At 42.8% G+C, this 17408-nt stretch overlaps 1 protein-coding gene across 2 annotated transcripts in view; it reads left to right on the plus strand.

The window, feature by feature from the left end:
• Positions 1 to 17408, plus strand: part of ADAMTS12 (ADAM metallopeptidase with thrombospondin type 1 motif 12) — a 325780-nt gene that overhangs the window by 181085 nt on the left and 127287 nt on the right. For both annotated transcript variants that reach the window (XM_047074156.1, XM_047074167.1), the window contains exons 4-5: positions 7684 to 7880; positions 8759 to 8842. In XM_047074156.1, coding sequence (XP_046930112.1) covers positions 7684 to 7880; positions 8759 to 8842 — 281 coding nt within the window. The remainder of the gene's footprint in view (positions 1 to 7683; positions 7881 to 8758; positions 8843 to 17408) is intronic.

Consider the following 17408-nt stretch of genomic DNA (forward strand, 5'->3'; position numbering starts at 1 on the left):
CTGTGATGTCTGGCTTCCACTTTCTTGTCCATCCACACTCAGGGCCAGGAAGGAAGAAGTAGAAAAGAAGTTCCTGGGTCTTCCTTTTAAGTTCTGTAAGGTAGACGTGGTGCTTTCCCTTCGGTCCCACTGGTCAGAATTTAGTTGCAAGGGATGCTGCATTATTGTATTCTAGGAGGGCATGTGCCCAGCAAAAAATCAAAGAGGAAAAGCAAATATTGGGACAACTGGTGGCCTGACACAGTCATCATGAAGGCAGGCACAAATTGCCTTATGCATGTTCAGTATTTTGTATGATAGTTTTGGGGATTTGATATAAACAACTGGACAGGAACCTAGGCAGATGAGAAAGGGACACTGAGCTAAGAGGGTCTCCACCTTAGGTGGCCCACCACCTTAGAATGTCCTAGATCCATCTGGATAGGACTGATTCATTTTTCCTTCTTGTGACAGCAGTTGGCTAGAAGTCCCTGTGAGCATTAAGAAAATCCTGTTAAGCCGTTGGCATCATATTTAATGAACATGTACTATGTTTGTAGCATTTGATAATCTTTCAAAGTACTGCCAGAATAGGTAGACCTGGAGTTTCAGAGTGAGACTTTTCTTGGAAGGTCTTGCTGAAGCTTCGGATCAGCCCTAGGTAATTGGTAAGATGCCCCATACTGGTCCATCACCCATCTCCCCACAGATGAAAGAGCTCCATTCTTCAAGAGGCTCCTCTCCTGCCTCTCCCATTTTCTCAGTCTTTCTACTTAAGTAATAGGTCTTTCTGATCCATCAAGATATAAACCTTCATTAAGACCAAGGAGAACCCTAGGAAGAAAGCATAAGGTACTTGAAGACACAGGTACCCTAGGTTTCCATTGCCACTCTGTAGCTCCTGGAAAAGACATGTTTTTCCCCTTCATTTCCATACAGATCACCTTAGAATGACAGGTCCTTATAATCTGAAAAAGCTTTAGCAGTCATTTAATCTGATTTCCTTCCTGAGCCAGTAATACTTAAAAGCTGTATTTCCTAAGTGATGTGCCATGGAACACTACGTATTAATGAGAGCTCTGAAAGCAACAAGTCCCAAGGTCAAGAAAGCTTGGGAAACAGTGTACTAAATTCCCTGCTTGTATTACCGTATAGCTAGTTATTTATAAGCTGATGGATTCTACATTATACATGAAAATGTAACTGTGCAGGAATAAACTCTTTCTGAACACCTTCAGAAATGGAGAGCTCACCACTGAGGATGTAGAGGCTATGTATAAGAAGCCTTTCACAGTGCCTTGGAGGAAGTGTGGAAGTCCCTCAGTTACTAAGCTAAGGAAAGTGTGTCATTAGAGTTCTATCAGTGTTTCAGCTTGCTGGGACTCATTATCCTACTTGGTTGATTACTTAAGTTTGGGAGTTTTTTGGTCTTCCTTCTGCCCCTATCTGCCTCTTCCACATTTGTCTTCATTATGAGAAATTCATCAGCACATTTTTGCCAGAAGATGAGGAAGGGAAAGAAAGTGTATGGAATTAGATCTCAATTCAGTGGAATTGCTTGTCATCGTGTGTTAGCAATGAACGAAATTGACAATTTAAAGTAAGATAATAATGGATCATATTGTTTTATAAATTCTGATTCTGATATTGGCTCTCAGGAGAGATTTAAAAGCTTCCCTTTTACCTGTACTTGATTTAATTGTGTTATCATTTTGGGAGATTTCTCATCTCAAAAATGATTTCTCATTTTCTCCCTCCTTTTTGACATGTTCTCAATGAAGTGAGGGTGTTATCAGCCAGGACCAGTCAGCCTGTGGGGAGCTTATATAATTTTTCATTTTTTCACATACTGATACTTTGGTCCACAGCCCTAACCCTGGGAAATACTTGCTTTTGACATCTACTAGTTACTAACTAACACTTAGACTCATGTTTCTTCACTTGTTTATCTCTAAAGACATATGTCTTCACTTTAACAGTGGCCAGTTTTGAGAAGTCTCTTACCTAAGGACAAAAATAGTTTTGGTTCACAGTGAGTAAGATATACTTCTTTTTAATGAAAATGAGCTCCCTGGCTGGGACATTTCAAATCTACCCGAAGCTGGCCCAGAGAGATGGACACCTTTGGCAGCTCAACTATTGTTGCTAATGGATATGAGCTCCAATACTGATGTTCAGCTCTGTTGGAAAAGGCAGCAGTGTTCTGCCAAGAAGGGGATCTGGTTGCAAATGTGTGATAGCAGCAAAATGCTCAGTTGTGTGGGCAGTGGAAGGTGTGTTTGTTCAACTGAAACAACACCAGGGCTGAAAAGACCCTTAGATATGGTGTCTTCTGGTGGTTTAAAGCTCTGCCATGTGGAGTCCCTCTCTGTACCATCTGCCACATCTGCTTTGGGATTGTTTCTTTTCCTTGCTTTTTGCATAATTTTGGTTTGAAGAAAGGGTTTCATTACTAAAATACATTTTTATTTTTTTATTTTTTAAGTAATCTTTCTACACCCAACGTGGAGCTTAAACTCACAACCCCAAGATCAAGAGTTGCATGCTCAATGGATTGAGCCAGACAGGTACCCATAAAATACATTTTTAACGTAGGAGTTCAGTTCAATTTCCTCATTACATGGCTGTGGGGTAGGGGTGGTGATGAGAACACCTGCCCAAGGTCACGGGGCTTACAAGTGGCTCAATGGAGAAGTGGTTTTGGCCAAGGTCATAGGGATGGGGAGTGAAACAATTGTCAATGGTGGGCCTGAACCAAAGCTTTCTAGGTCTTATCAGACTTAAGATGTTCCTCTTTTTTCCCCGGTGTCATTTCTCTAACCACCAACTCTGGATCCAAGACATCTTCTCTAAGTAACATGTGTCTGGATTATACAAGAGAACTGAGACATTGTCTCCCGAAAGCCAGTTTCAAAAGATCACGTATTACCTATTGAGCTTCTCCCAGACAAATTTCCTTCAAGCGTTGCTTGGGACTCGTAGGGACTTGGAGCTTGGGGCCAGCTGGTGCCTGATCCAGCTTTTCTGCTAAGATGATTGTTTTGAGCTAACCCTTTCTACTCCACACATTGCAGTTTCCAGGCAGGGGTTTCCCAGGAACACTACCGCTATCCCCACAGCACCAATCTGAATGAGATTCATACTGACTCATCTAAAATGCTGGTCTGCTGCTTATTAGCCATATGACTTTGAACAAATTTTATAACTTCTCTGAATCTCATGTTTCTTATTTTAAAATAGCAATAATAAGACTTATCTCATATGGTTATTGAGAACTAACTAGTACATTATCAAATAAAAAAGTGTTTATCACAGACCAGGCTCTTGTTAGGCATTTCATCAGAGGTGGCTGTCCGTGTCTGTGTTGTTGCTGAGTCGTTGTGCTTCAGGAACCTCACTGGTGCTGATGGCAGGAAGATGGGCATCTAGAAGCTATAGGGTGTGGCCTGGAGAAGATTAACTTGAGAGGATCTTCTTGGGGGAAGCTGGGCCTCAAATCTGTCAGTTGGTGCAGTTAACATCCAGTTTCCAGTCTGTGGTAGGTAATCCTTCATGCCAGGGAGAAATCCTCCTTCTCTACGAAAAATCTGTGCATAGGGCAGCAGAAGAGAATTGAGGTGAGGGAAGAGCTGGGTCAGGATAGGAGAAAGAGCCTTGAGCAAGTCCTTCAGTGGAAGACGTGGCTTTATTGCCCATGTTAGAAGCTCCTGGCATGCTAAAAAAAACATCCCTTAGAGTCCAAGAAACTTTATAATTTTCTGAGTCTTCCACTCTCTGTGTTCACTTTCCTTGCCCCCTGGGAAAACTTGAGTCTTCTCCATGCAACTTGCTCAAGCCATGGTTCAACCTACCTGCAGATGTCCTGGCGACCCTGAGTCTGACAGATGGGCTCTGCTACCCAAGAAAGCTCTAAATGAGACAGAGCTTTGTGAAGAGCTGCCTAAAGCACTTGGGGTTTGGGGAAGGGAAAAAGAAGTCAGTTATTTGTATTCCCCAGAGATCTCTAGGCCCTCTGTTCTGTTAGTGCACAGGGTGTCCTGCACCCCTCATCAGACAATACAGATACCTGCGTTTCCTTGGCTTCTGGTTTGGGAAAGTCAGTCCTGGGTCAGGACTAGATATTGTCCTTCCCAAAACTGCCCACTTGGCTAGATTTCTCCCCTTCAGACAGACACTTCACAGTCTCAGTGTGGAACATTCTTTAATTGACACAAGCCATCCAATAGGCAAAAGTAGACAACTCTTGCAATTCTTCAGTATTTGTGATTCATAAGTTGTTTCTGATCATCTTCAGTTTTTCCTTCACCCATACATCAAACATTTATTGAGCACCACTGTTTGCCAGGCGTGGTATTAGGCACTGGTCATAAAGCGAGAGGAGATGCCCTTCTGGCCCTTTACAAAGCCAGCAAGGCCAGGCTCTGATGCGAGCTTCTCTTCTTGTAGTTGAAATGTGAACTTCAAGAACCTCTGACAACCTTGGAAAATAATTTCACTTAAATTGCTTTACTTTCTGTCAGCTGTTTTTTGAAGAAAAAAAAAATCATCCCTGCAATCACTTCTTGGAATTTTCTTGATTTTTTCACCAATTTAAACTCTAATGTAGGTCCTGTGTAGAGAATGTCACCATAATTTGGAGGGTATATGTGTGTGGGTGTTGATAATTTTGTATTTTCTTTGGGGGTGGAAAAGGAAAACAATGAGAGGTAAGAGAATTCTTAAATATTCATTTTTATAAGTTTTATTAAAGAATTTTGTCAGAAGAAAAACATTGGACAGCCCCTCGAGGAGCAGGAAGCTACAGCACTGTGGAAGTTCTCAGTTAGAGGCCTGCCCAAAAGAGAGACCTCTGAACAAAGTATGTGTGGGGTATGGACGGAATTGTGTCCTCCCAAATTTCCCATGTTGGAGCCCTAATCCCCCACCCCCCACCCGGTGTGACTGTATTCAGACACAGGGCTTTTAGGAGGTTACTAAGGTTAAATGGAGTCATAAGGGTGAGGTCCTAGTTCAACACGATTGGTGGCCTGATAAGAAGAGGGTGAGAAAAAAATCTGTCCACACGCACACACTGAGGAAAAACCATGTCAGCAGATAGTGGGAAGGTAGCCATCTGCAAGCCAGAAAGAGAGCTCTCACCAGAGCCTGTCCTTGCCGGCATCCTGATCTTGGACTTCCAGTTTCCGGGACTGGAAGAAGATACATTTCTGTCCTTCAAGCCCTGGTATTTTGTTATGGCATCCTGAGCTGACTAAGTATGTGTGTGTGTGGGGGGGGGGGGGAGGGTGGCAAGGTCAGGAGCCTCCCAGAATTGTTGGCACCTCACCTGCCACTACAGAACTGTCTGGCTTTGTCACCAGGCCATGAAGAGAAGTGGGTACGGCTGGCTTCTTGTACAGTCTGAAATTCTTGAGCAGAAGCAATTTTTCTGTTAAGTCTGGGATGACTTCATGAGGACAGAGTCGGCCTGGGTGTATACGACCCTCTCCCAGCTTGGTCCTGTCAGGGTCCAGGTGGAATCCCACCACTACCACTTCTGCAAAGCTTCTGGCACTGTTTATGAGTACAGATATCTCTCTCCTTGGGGAATACGTGAAACCTGAAGACATTTTCATTAGCGCAGGATCTGGCCTTTAGCAAGTGCTCAGTGTAGGTCTTGTTGAAAACGTTAAATCGATACACGTCTTTACCAGCCTGCATCTCTCATTTCCACGTTTCTTCCTACATGCCCGTTTACTGAGAACTCACCAGACTATTTGCTGGAAAAATTGAAAATAACTTCATGGGCTTTAAAGGTTATCTTTTTTTCCCCCTTTAAACTCTTTTGCTCAACACTGAGGAGATAAAAGGTGGAGGAGGGGGAGTAAAGGCAGAGACACAAGAAAAGCAAGGACTGGGAGAAGCAGAGAAATCACCTTTATCCTACCAGCGTCTTATGGGTGGCAGCCTCCTGCCAGGTCCTAACCTTAGGTACCTGCGGCCTGAGAGGAGGGGTGTCCATAGCCACAGCCTGGAGCAAGGGGTCCTGCTTTAATGACTGGGCTGCACAATGCACACTTCGTGCCAGCGGAAGCCTCTGCAAGAGGACCCCCACTGAGGGGGTGGGTGATGAGCCTACAGGACCAAGTGAGGAGGGGGCACCAAGGACTACAGGCTTTGTTAGGGCACTGGGTGAAGATGCTTATAGCTGCTCGCCCAGATATATAAGGTCATGGAGAGCACTGGTCATCCTTGCAGCTTGGAGGAGATTCCCCACCCCACATGGCAAGGACAAGAGGGATTGAGAGAAGGAGATCACACCTAACTGGACTGATAGGATTCCTCTACTTGGCCTGGTCTGCTAATGCCCCTTCTAGAACACAGATCCCACGTGGACTGGAGTATGGCTTGCTCCTTGGCTTGTACAGAGAGATTTGGAAACATAGTTTGAAATGTTCCCATCCTCAAAAAGAGGGTGACAGACAGGGGGGTAGGTAAGGATGCAGAGTCAGAACCCATTGATAACATCTCTAGAGGTTTCTTAGGGAAGACATACTTATCCCTGCAAAGTAGGTGGAGAAGGAAAATAGAAACTTGTTCTACCACAGGCAGATGAGAGGTCAACCATCTCCTTGTTCGCAAATCTTCACAAGACTTCCCTTCAAGGCTAACACAATCCTGGGTTATTTTCCAAAAGTGCTATACCTAGTACAGCTTTATTATTTTCAAGTAAAGCTGACAAGAAGTGAATTTGAAATTATTTGGATCTACAATTATGTCACATTTTTTTTGGTGAATATTACTGGATATGTTCTAACTTCACACAGATAGTGAAACTGAGGAACCCAGAAGGGCTACATAGCAAACCAGGGTAATCAACTCTATCTTTATACCTTCTTGAAGTATATACAGCTTTTCCAGCTTTCATGTTCTCCTGTTGTATGCATGTTTACTCTGTGGGAGACAGTGTGGTGTATATGAAACGTACATGATTTTAGGGCATAGAAAACCCTGGATCTTCCAGACTTTATAGACTATGTGACTTCGGGGAAATTATTGAACCAGTCATTTTGAACGTTAATTCCCACATTGCAAACAAAGATAGAAACACGTCCCTCAAACCTTCATGAGGGTAAACAACTTGGTGTTTTAAAACCCAGGACACTGCCTTGCACATAGTAGGCACTGAAATATTTAGAGCAGGAAGAGAAGAAGAAAAAGTTCTTATTTTTTATTATAACATCTTTTTAATAGTGAGGAGTCTATTTAATGAAATAGGTAATAATTATTTCAGAGAAGTACCTTTGAACCTCTCTATAAGATGCAAGTTTCAGGGGTACCTGGGTGGCTCAATCATTTAAGCATCCAACTTTGGCTGAGGTCATGATCTTGGCAATTTGTGAGTCTTAGCCCCACGTTGGGCTCTCTGCTGTCAGTACAGAGCCCCCTTCTGATCCTCTGTCCCTCTCTCTCTGCTCCTCCCTTGCTGATGTCTCTCTTTCTCTCAAAATAAATAAACTTTAAGAAAAAGATGCAAATTCCAGTTATCTTGGTCATAATCATTTAAATTGATCTCTTCTTCCATTTCAGTCATGTATATAAGAACCTTGCATTCCTACAATGTTAAACAGAAGTTAAACTTATGGCCTTGCATCTTGACAAGCAGAAGTGAGTAGTATATGAGAATACATAGAGTTAGCCCACTGTCTTCTCCTTCATGTTTAGACAGTCTTGCCACCTCCCAGACACTAGAGCAACAGCGAGAAAAGTGGGAGAGGAACCACTGGCCTAGGAGAGGCCTGTCTCGGCGTTCCATCAGTAAAGAGCGATGGGTGGAGACACTGGTGGTGGCTGACACGAAGATGATTGAGTATCATGGGAGTGACAATGTGGAGTCCTATATCCTCACCATCATGAACATGGTATGTCAGACCCTGGAGTGGGGAGAGGCAGCTGGCGAACAGTGTCATTAGATATGCTCTACCCTCCAAAAATAAGAGATACCTTTTTTGTTCTTTCCATATATCTGTATCTATATCTATCTATATATACATATATACATATATAGATAGATAGATATATACATATAGATATATATATCTATCTATATACATATAGATAGATATAGATATATGAATCTATTCCCTGCCTAAGTGAGGAAGGATGGAAATTCAGGGCTAATTATTCTGTCTCTTAAAGGTGTGTATCCTAGGGAAATTTGGGATTTGTCACATATTTTCTACTGGGTATTGGTCAAGTGACTCAATCCTTTTAGTGTGACTTTATCTCATCAATTTTTGTTAGCGCACAGATAAGTAAACTGAGGCAAAGAATTAGAACATGCTTTCCTCAAGGTAGTTAGAATTAGAATTGGAATAAAGTTAATGACCCCCCTAATTCCAGACTTCCCTTTTGTATCCTTGGTGTTTCTGCCTTCCCAGAGAGAGTGTTAGAGAGAGTGCTAGTCTTATGGAGACGGGAGAAGGTATTTGACTAATGAACTGATAATACAAGAGAGAAAGACTATGGATCAGGGAAAGGGTCAAAGGGAAGAAAGGCATCAGTCCCTCAAGCACACAGCTAGTCAGTCACCTTGGAAAGGTTGCTGTTAAGTATCATAGTATGGATTGGGCCAGGGGGCATTTCTCACTCTTTGTTGCACTCCCCCCCCCCAAAATTCCTAAGCTATAAAATAACATTTATTTCAAGTGCATCACAGTGCTATTCCCCCCCCACACACACACACACTCTGGTATTTATCTATGCATGTGAGCTAATGGTTTTCCATTTCTGACTCTAGGTCACTGGGTTGTTCCATAACCCAAGTATTGGCAATGCAATTCACATTGTTGTGGTTCGGCTCATTCTACTTGAAGAAGAAGAGGTAAGGAATAGCTTCTCCACTCTACTGTCCTGCATCCTTACCCTTACCCTCCCTACCTCTTTTTTCAGGAGAGCTCTTGAGAGACGAGAAACGGGACACCGAAGGGTGTTTAGAAGCCCAGTAAGAAAGAAAACAATATTTCTGTATTATTTTCTTGGGAATTTGGTGCTGTCGAGTGGGAGATGGAGAATGTTTCTGAGGTATATGTCATTGGACTCATCTGATGGTCATTTCATCTAGTAACACACAAATCAGGTTTGCAGCAGTGACTAAGAGTGTTCCACAGTGAAAGAGACTAAATCATGAAATGGTTGCATGGTTTCAATAAAAGTTGGGAGCAACATGGAAATGTTGAACCCTTTATACTGTTTATTTTCCTCTTGCATAATTAATTCTTGTCCCTCAACTCTGGACTGTCTTGTCTCTCTGCACATTTACCCTTGGAAATGTCATCTATTCTCAGAGATTTACATGTCTTCTACATGCTGAGACTCTCAATTGATACTTCAAACTGAGACCTTTTACTTGAGCTCCAGACTCACATTCAGTTGCCTCCTTGGCATCTCACCCTGGATGGGCCATAGTCCTGGCAAACTTAGTAAGTCCGCAGTGGAATTCTTGATTCCTCTCTGCCCCGATCGTCTCAGTTCTGCCTCCCCCTGACCCCATTCTCCAACCCTCTGTGTTACCCATTTGAGTAAATTTTGCTACTGCACCATAGCATAAGCCTAGGAGTCTTGAATCCTGCTTTTCTTCTCTTCTACATTCAACAGCAAGGCCCACAAGGCTACCTTCAAAATACACCTCAAAGTCACCCACTGTTCATCATTTCTACAGTCATTATGTTGCTTTAGGTCTTATTGGTTCTTATTGCAGTGAACTCCCAAGTGGTCTTCCTATTTTAAGACTTGCCCTCCATAATCCATTCTCTATGTAGCAGTTAGAATGATAATCTTAAATGCAAATTTGCATTGCTCCACTGCACAGAACTGTTAAATAACTTTCTGTTGTTTTTAGAACAAAATAAAAAATTTCTGTCATGTCCTGCAGAGATTTTCATGATCATCATGACTCCATCCACTCGTCTTTCCGTATGTCACTCTCTGCCTTGTTTCCCACCCTTGAACACCCTGGACTTCAGATAGGTTCTGGAACACACAAGGCCCTCTTTAGCCTCATGGCTTGTGTGCTTATGTTACCCAATGCCTGAAATACCCCTTCCTTCGCCGTACTGATGGCTGGAACTTCTTACCTGTCAGACCTCTGTTTACTTGCTGCCTCTCTCCAGAGAAGTCTCAGTGGCCAACCTACTCAACCTTGCTTGGTCTTCTCCATCACAGAATGAAGTTTACTCCTTTATTGATACTGCTCTCTCAATTCATTAATATTCTGTGTCTTTGTTTACTCTTTTCTTGTTTATCTTAGCCACCATCAGAATGTGAATCCCTTCTTTATTATTAGCTATATCCCAGCACCTAACAAACAAATGAATGAAGTGAAACTTAGTGAGTTAATGAACCAACCAACTTGATGGAATGTCTTTGCAATCTATAGACCTTACCCAGCAGCTGAATATGTGAAGAATGGGATCATTCAACTCTCCCTCAGCAAGAGACCTGAGATCAAAATGCTCAAGGCAAGATTTATGGTTTTCTGGCCTTCACAATCAGAAGATTTAAAAAACAATAGTATCTGGAGCCTGGATCCATTTTCCTTTCTCTCTCCGCTACCATCCCCCACTTTCCTAATCACTCAAGCATACTTTGGGTATCTCAGAATATTGATGGATGTATTATTTTCCTTCCTGTGAACATTTTGTTATGAAAATTCATCCATTGATTAGAAACCAAGCAAAACAAAAGCAATGTATCCTTTCAACTCTAACATGACCTATCTGATTCTATGAGAATGTAACCTTGATTATTATTTACTATTGATTAGGACCCAGACAGTAAAGTTCAGTATTAACTGACAGGGTACAAATGGTTCTTGCCTGGTAGAGATGAGGATAATTTGTGTCCAGCAGAGAAGAGAACTCTGAAAGTTGTGGTTTTATGGGTCTCTGGAACATTAACTGATTTTGTATCTAATTTAGCAATCGTATTCCAGCATTCTTTCTTTATAGTTTCACCAACTATAGTGACATCACTTTCCTATATCTGCCTTTGAACTAGCTTGGATGTTAGGGGAAAAAATCTGTTATAAGATGGACGACAGGACTGATAAGGGAATTCCAGTCCTTGTCAGAAGACACCCCTTCTGAGATTTCCTTCCTACCCTGCTTGCCACAGGTGCCAAATTACTACTAATGAGGGATACAGAAGTCACAGACTATAAATTGTCCCCTCTGTTGATGCTCTGGGCTCAGATCTCTGAAGAATGATCTCCTCTGGGCCCACCGGTGTAAAATAAATCTCCTTCCTTCCAAGATCTCCAAGTGCCGCTAGGTTCTTCTGCCGGGTGATCCAGACCGGTTTCAATAACATGGACATCTTGTCTATCTTCTTATTAATGAGTTAAATACATTCCTATCATGCTTACTATATATTTGTATGAGAATTACATTTTTAACTTTGTAAAAATTATGCTTTGATACTTTGGAAGACAAAATTTCACTATTGTGTAATGGTCTGGCCTATATGCATGCTTAGCTGCAGAATATGTAGAAGTTTAGGGTTTTCAGACAAAAAAAGAGAGAAAGAAGAAGGTTCTTCTGAATGTGAAAGGGAAAACCTTTCCCCTCAGCAGTGCCAGTGTTAGTGCTAGTCAGACTTCAAATTGTGGCTTCCATGGATCAGGCCCTTACAGCTCCACATCTCTCTGTCCCTGGGAAACAATGCCACTTGGAGTCTGTGGAGGTCTCCCGATTGGATGTGGGGTGACCCCATAGTCTGGAGGCCGGAGGTGCAGGCAGCGAAAGAATTCACAAGGCAGAACAAAGGAGATAGAAGTTTATTGAATACACTGCAAGGGAGCAGTGGGCAGGACAGCAAAGGAGAGACTCTGTGCCATGAGGCAGTGGTGGGGTGGGGGGGTGGGGGCTATAGTTAAGGGAGAAAGTAAGGAGGTATGGGAACGTATGTAATTTTCCTTTTTTTGGATCTGTGTCCTGGGGTAAGTAACCAATGGGTTACCAATGACCCATTGGTCATCCAGGGCTTATGGATATTTTGAGGTGGGTTGCCTAATGGGCCTGTTTGTATTCAGCTAGGGAATTGGAGGTCGCTGTGGGCCCTTCTACCTTACTCATGGTTTCATTGTTTGAAGTTGGTTACCTAAAAGCAACCCTTACAGAACCCTTTGAAAGAATTTGATTGGCTGCTCTCTGACTCCATCACAATTACATTATTTTTCTTCTTCCTGTCCTCATTTTGCAAGAGCAGAGACACAAATGATTTGCTACAAAAAAATCCATGGCTTTCTTCCTTTTGCTTGCCAAGTATCTTCCTCATTCAGGCTTTTATAGAATCTCCAAGTAGTACAAGGTTCATAATTTGACAGTAGAATTGCTGGCTCATTGAAGAGTTGCAATGTGCAATTCTCATTTTTGTGATTCCCAGATAGTGGCTCAAGCTATTCTTCAAATCTTTGACTAATGAGCAGCCCCAACCACAACAAACAATGATTCCAGCCTTACCTGACATCAGGGAAGCAGCCAGAGGCATGTGAGCTATTGGGAGGGGACTCCTCTGAGCAGGAAGACCTGAGTTCTCGTCTTACTGTGCATTCATCCAGTAGGTAACTCTGCAAAGGTGAAGTGACATCACTGTTCCATACCCTGTTTTTCTCCATCTGTGAATCAGAAGAGAGTTGTGGTATATTAGCTGTATGTCAAAAGCTATGTTGGCCTCTAAAGATACAAATACAAATATGAGTCTCATTTTCTGATTCTCAGAGGCTTAGAGTCTAATGCACAAAAGCACAAAATAAGAAATTTTCAAATTGAGATTGCCATGAATATAAGAAAGAGTAAAAGAGCACCCCAGATAGGGGAGGCTAAGCTGGGTTGTAGAGGAGGAGAAGGAGTTAACCAGTGAGGAAGGACATTCCAGGTAGAGGGAACTGCGTGGTTAGTAGCTTGAACACTTAAACTAGCACTTTACATATGAGGACTCATCATTGTTAACACTGATAATGAACCCTGAAATGGGAGCCTCAATAACCTTGCTGTGAAAAAAGCAGGACTGTGCGGGGGACAGGAGAGAGAGAGGAGAGCCAGTCACAACCTGCTCACTTCCATGCAACAGGTTTGTTGCCTGTTTCTGTGCTGACATCATCGCCCTTCCAGGTGTGGAAGCCAGAGATCCAGAGGACAACCATGTCACCTAGTCCCACCCCTCATATCCAGTCCATCATTAGGGGCGGCCAATTTTATCTGATTCTTTCCATTTCTATCACTTTAATTCAAAAAAACAGTTATCTTTTTCCTGGACTACAGTTGTGTTTACTTTGGTCGACTTGGATTCCTTTTGATCTCATTTTCTCATTGCCGCCAGGATGATGTCAAAATGGTAATCTGGGGTGCCTGGGTGGCTCAGTCCATTAAGTGTCTGACTCGGGCTCAGGTCATGATCTCACGGTTCATGAGTTTGAGCCCCGCTTCAAGCTCTGTGCTGCCAGCTCAGAGCCTGGAACCTGCTTCAGATTCTGTGTCTCCCTCTCTCTCTGCCCCTCCCCTGCTCATGCTGTCTCTCTCTCAAAAATAAATAAACATTAAGAAAAATGGTAATCCAATCATACCCACTCCCCCTCCCGCCCCCCCCCCACCCCCATTCTCCACCCCGCCTCCACCCCTGGTTTAAAGCCATACAACGCTTCTATGATTCCCTCTCTCATCTCTTACTATGCCCCCTTTACTTTTGGGATAGAGCAGTAGTCTTCCCCTCATGGTTCTCCTGCCACTGGTCTTGTTGCCTGGACTGTCTTCCTTCCTGTCTTCACTTAGTTGACACCTTAATCCTTCAGATATCAGCTCAAGAGTCAGTTCACTGAGGAAGCCTTCCCTGACCTCCATGCCCAGTAAGATTCTATTATACACTTTCACAATGCTATGTATTTCTTCTTTACAGCACATATCACAGTTGTAATTTTACATCTGAATGATGCACTTCCCTTCATTAGTATGTAAGACTTAAAGGCGGAGGCTGGGTCCGGTGTTGCTCACCATCTAGCCCTATTGGTACATAATAGATAAGGGAAAGAGTGAGCACATGAAATCAGCAGCCAGGACAAAGATGAGGGTCAGCCGCTGTTATGACAAGCCTGGTAAGGGATAGAGCCCATAAAAGGGATTTGGATCAAATTCTGTGGGAGCTTCTGGATGGTTTCAAACTAAGAGATGAAATGGAAAGAAAGTCATTAGAGAGATAGTTCTAGGGCTCTATGGAAAGTGATATGAGGTGGAGAATGATGAGGTTTTGGGGTGATAGTGGGTTTCGTGGGGTCTGGAGCTGATGGCCAAGAAAGAATTCTTGAAGACATCTTTGGTGCAAAAACATGCTTTTATTAAAGCCCGGGGACAGGACCCATGGGCAGGAAGAGCTGCCCCAGACCCTGTGGAGAGACTGCTTATATATTTGGGAGTTGGGGGAGGTAAAGTCCAGGGGAAGTTTCCAGTGAGATTTTCGTATGCTAAAGAAGACTCCCAGGATCCTGGAGGCCTAGCTATTGTCAAGCTAAGGTTGTTTTCCCTCTAGCAAAACATTAACATTAAGATAGGAGGGAGTTCCCTGGAGAAAAGTTTTACTCTGCCAGCCTCAAGTATTTGTCAATGGGCTGCAGGTTATAAGGAAATTTAATTTTATCTGCCATTTTCCTCTGCCTTTGTTTCCCACATCAGGGAATACTGAGGCAGGGTCTCTGAGGTAGGCCTCTTCCATAGTGACTTTCTACAACTCTCATCTTTCTTATTCTAATCACATCTGACAGCTAACACCATTTTGGGCCTTCATTTTCTGTGGTAGGTTCAAAAGACACTATAGTTGATGTGTAAAGTGCAGTTTTTGTTTGTCATTCACTGCTACCTAAAAACAACTATGGATTTTCATCACGTTTTGAGAGTAAACTAGAATGATCTGAGACAGTATTAAATTTGGAGCAACTGGTGGCTTCCTCAAAGACTAGGTGGTCATATTTCAGACCAGTGGAAACTGAAGTGCTCAAAAAAATATGCTGGAAGGACATATCAGGCATACTGAGACATTGTGGGCCATGAAATCATAGTAGCTTCAGATATGAGCCCATGTGCTCTCATTCCTATTCTGCTTTCCTGTAGCCCTGAACCAAGCTCTCATTGTCATTTTATGACCCTAATCCTATCCTTTGAACTTTTTATTCTCCCTTAAGGACTTGGACACAGACCTGGCCTCAAGCCCTTTCCACTTTAGACCAATTCATTGGATGGCCTCCCTGTTCCCCTTTTGGGCCAAGGGTTAGGGATAGGATTAGTCCCCTCCCTCCAACACTTGTGAGCAGTTGACATCAAGGAGAGAATCAGATTTATCATCAGTCCCTCCCCTTTCCAGCTGTATGATCTTTGGTAGGTTATTTGACACGTCTGTGCCTCCATTTCTTCATTCTGTAAAATGGGGATAATAATATCTACTTCCTAGGATTGCTGTGAGAATCAGGCATGTTAATTCCTGCATTAGTTAGCATAGCATCTGGCTTGTAGAAACCACTCAGTAAATGTTACTGTTGGTGTGATTCTTCTTCCTGTCATCATCATCACGTAGGCCCAACCACAACCCTGTATGTTGCTGTTATGCTCATTTCACAGATGAGGAAACCATGCAGAGTTGTTGAAGGAAAATAGAAAATCTGAAGGACAAGATTAGGGTCATAAGCTGGGACTCCTTTTAAGAACAGGATGATAGAGAAAAAAGAGGGATGAGAGTGAGCTGGGATGAGGCCAGATGGGTCTCAGTCACTGTGCCACCGGGGGGTGGCGCCTGAGGGTGTCAGGCTGGCTTGAAAGAGCGGTGGGAGGGCTGACAGACAGGAAGACGGTGACTGTTTTCACAGAGAATGAATTTCCCTCTTGGTCTCCAAGTGATTTAATGTTGGGTTTCCTTTTACGACACTCTAGAGTTAAAGACCTGTTAGCTTTGGGAATTCAGGCTGGTGACTTCCCCTGTCCCCAGGGAGATTTCTAGGTCTGTATTACACTATATAATCACAGCTCTTTTGGGATAAATGTCAAAAATATTGGCAAAGAATTTATAGACTCATCACTTCTTTTTTAATCAAGACTTTTTGTCTGATAGGTGAATTATTCCTTAGTTTTCATGTAAAACTTTGTACTATTTTCTTTTCTCTGTCCAGTATCTGTTTTCTTAGGAACCTAAGCCTGGCTGGCAGAACATAATCCAGGTTGTGCTTTGACTCACAAGCTGTTACTAGGAATTCCAAGGAAATCCATACAAGATTTTTTTTTTTTCATTATACAGAGAGCTTACCAAGAGAGAACAATTTATAGCAAAAGCCACATTTTGCAGGTTCATTTCCTGTCTCCCACTTGGGGCTGTTTCTGTGAGCTGTTGCAGATTTCCTTGAGGTCTTCTCCCTGATAGGGTTGAGTACTCAAACGAGTAAGAAAGAGGAAGTTGGACCCATTTGAGAAACTACGGTGAGAAGAAAAAACAGTGAAAGAACAAAAAGGGAAATCTATTTTTGTTTACAGAGGAAACTGGGGGTAAAATTAGCATGGATGGGGGTCTGTGTTGACAAGCTCACATAATTACAAGGATGCTTTATGGAACATGCTCAAGTCTCCCCATATTCAGTGAGCCAGTATGACCTCCCCAAAATTCTTCTGCGTCTTGGGCATGTTTGGTGCTCATGGTTTTGAGGCATAGTTAATTATGCTTCTTGGGGCTCCTGTGATCAAGTGCATTCAAGAAACTAAATGCAACAAGTGTTTCCTGGACTAATGAGACTTGGAGAGTAAGTCTTATGAGACTTGGAGAGTAAGAGGCTGAGGGAGTGCAGAAAAGTTGTGCTCACTTAAAACCTCCTGGAAGAGTCATGACATTTAGTAGAAAAGTCGTAAGGGATCCTGACGACACCGTTACTGAACTTGTGTTAAATATCACATATTGTAGATGGAAGTTCTACACAGGGACAAGGTACCAGCTTGCAATGATCCACAAATGATCAGCAAATGATCAGCAACTTAGTTAATTATGCACTTGCTTTGTCTGTAAAAAAAAAAAAAAATGACAAAAGTAGTAGGGAGAAAGCAAGCAGAATTTTGGGGGAAGACTTTAGTTCCTAACATTTTATTTTCTCATCGGTGACTAACCCTCAGGTTATCCCAGAATCACTTTGTAGGAATGTTGGGATGTGAGAACACATTGTTGACATCTACTTTTCAGCTCCTTTTCCTCTCCTCCACTCCCTCTGCCAGTAGTCCCACAGCTAGCAAATCTCAACAACCACGCTGACCCATGTGTGTAGATGGTTCAACCTCAACATAGTTCTCATGACTCCATAGTCACCTTTTGTCCATTCTCCTCATTTTTGTCGAGAACTGTGAAGGGTCTTAGATTTTATTCTCCTTGCGAGC

This window comes from Lynx rufus, unplaced genomic scaffold (genome assembly GCF_022079265.1).
Source record: "Lynx rufus isolate CCGP_SWC_20201006 ecotype Redwood Valley unplaced genomic scaffold, mLynRuf1.p SCAF_1, whole genome shotgun sequence".
Classification (NCBI taxonomy): Eukaryota; Metazoa; Chordata; class Mammalia; order Carnivora; family Felidae; genus Lynx; species Lynx rufus.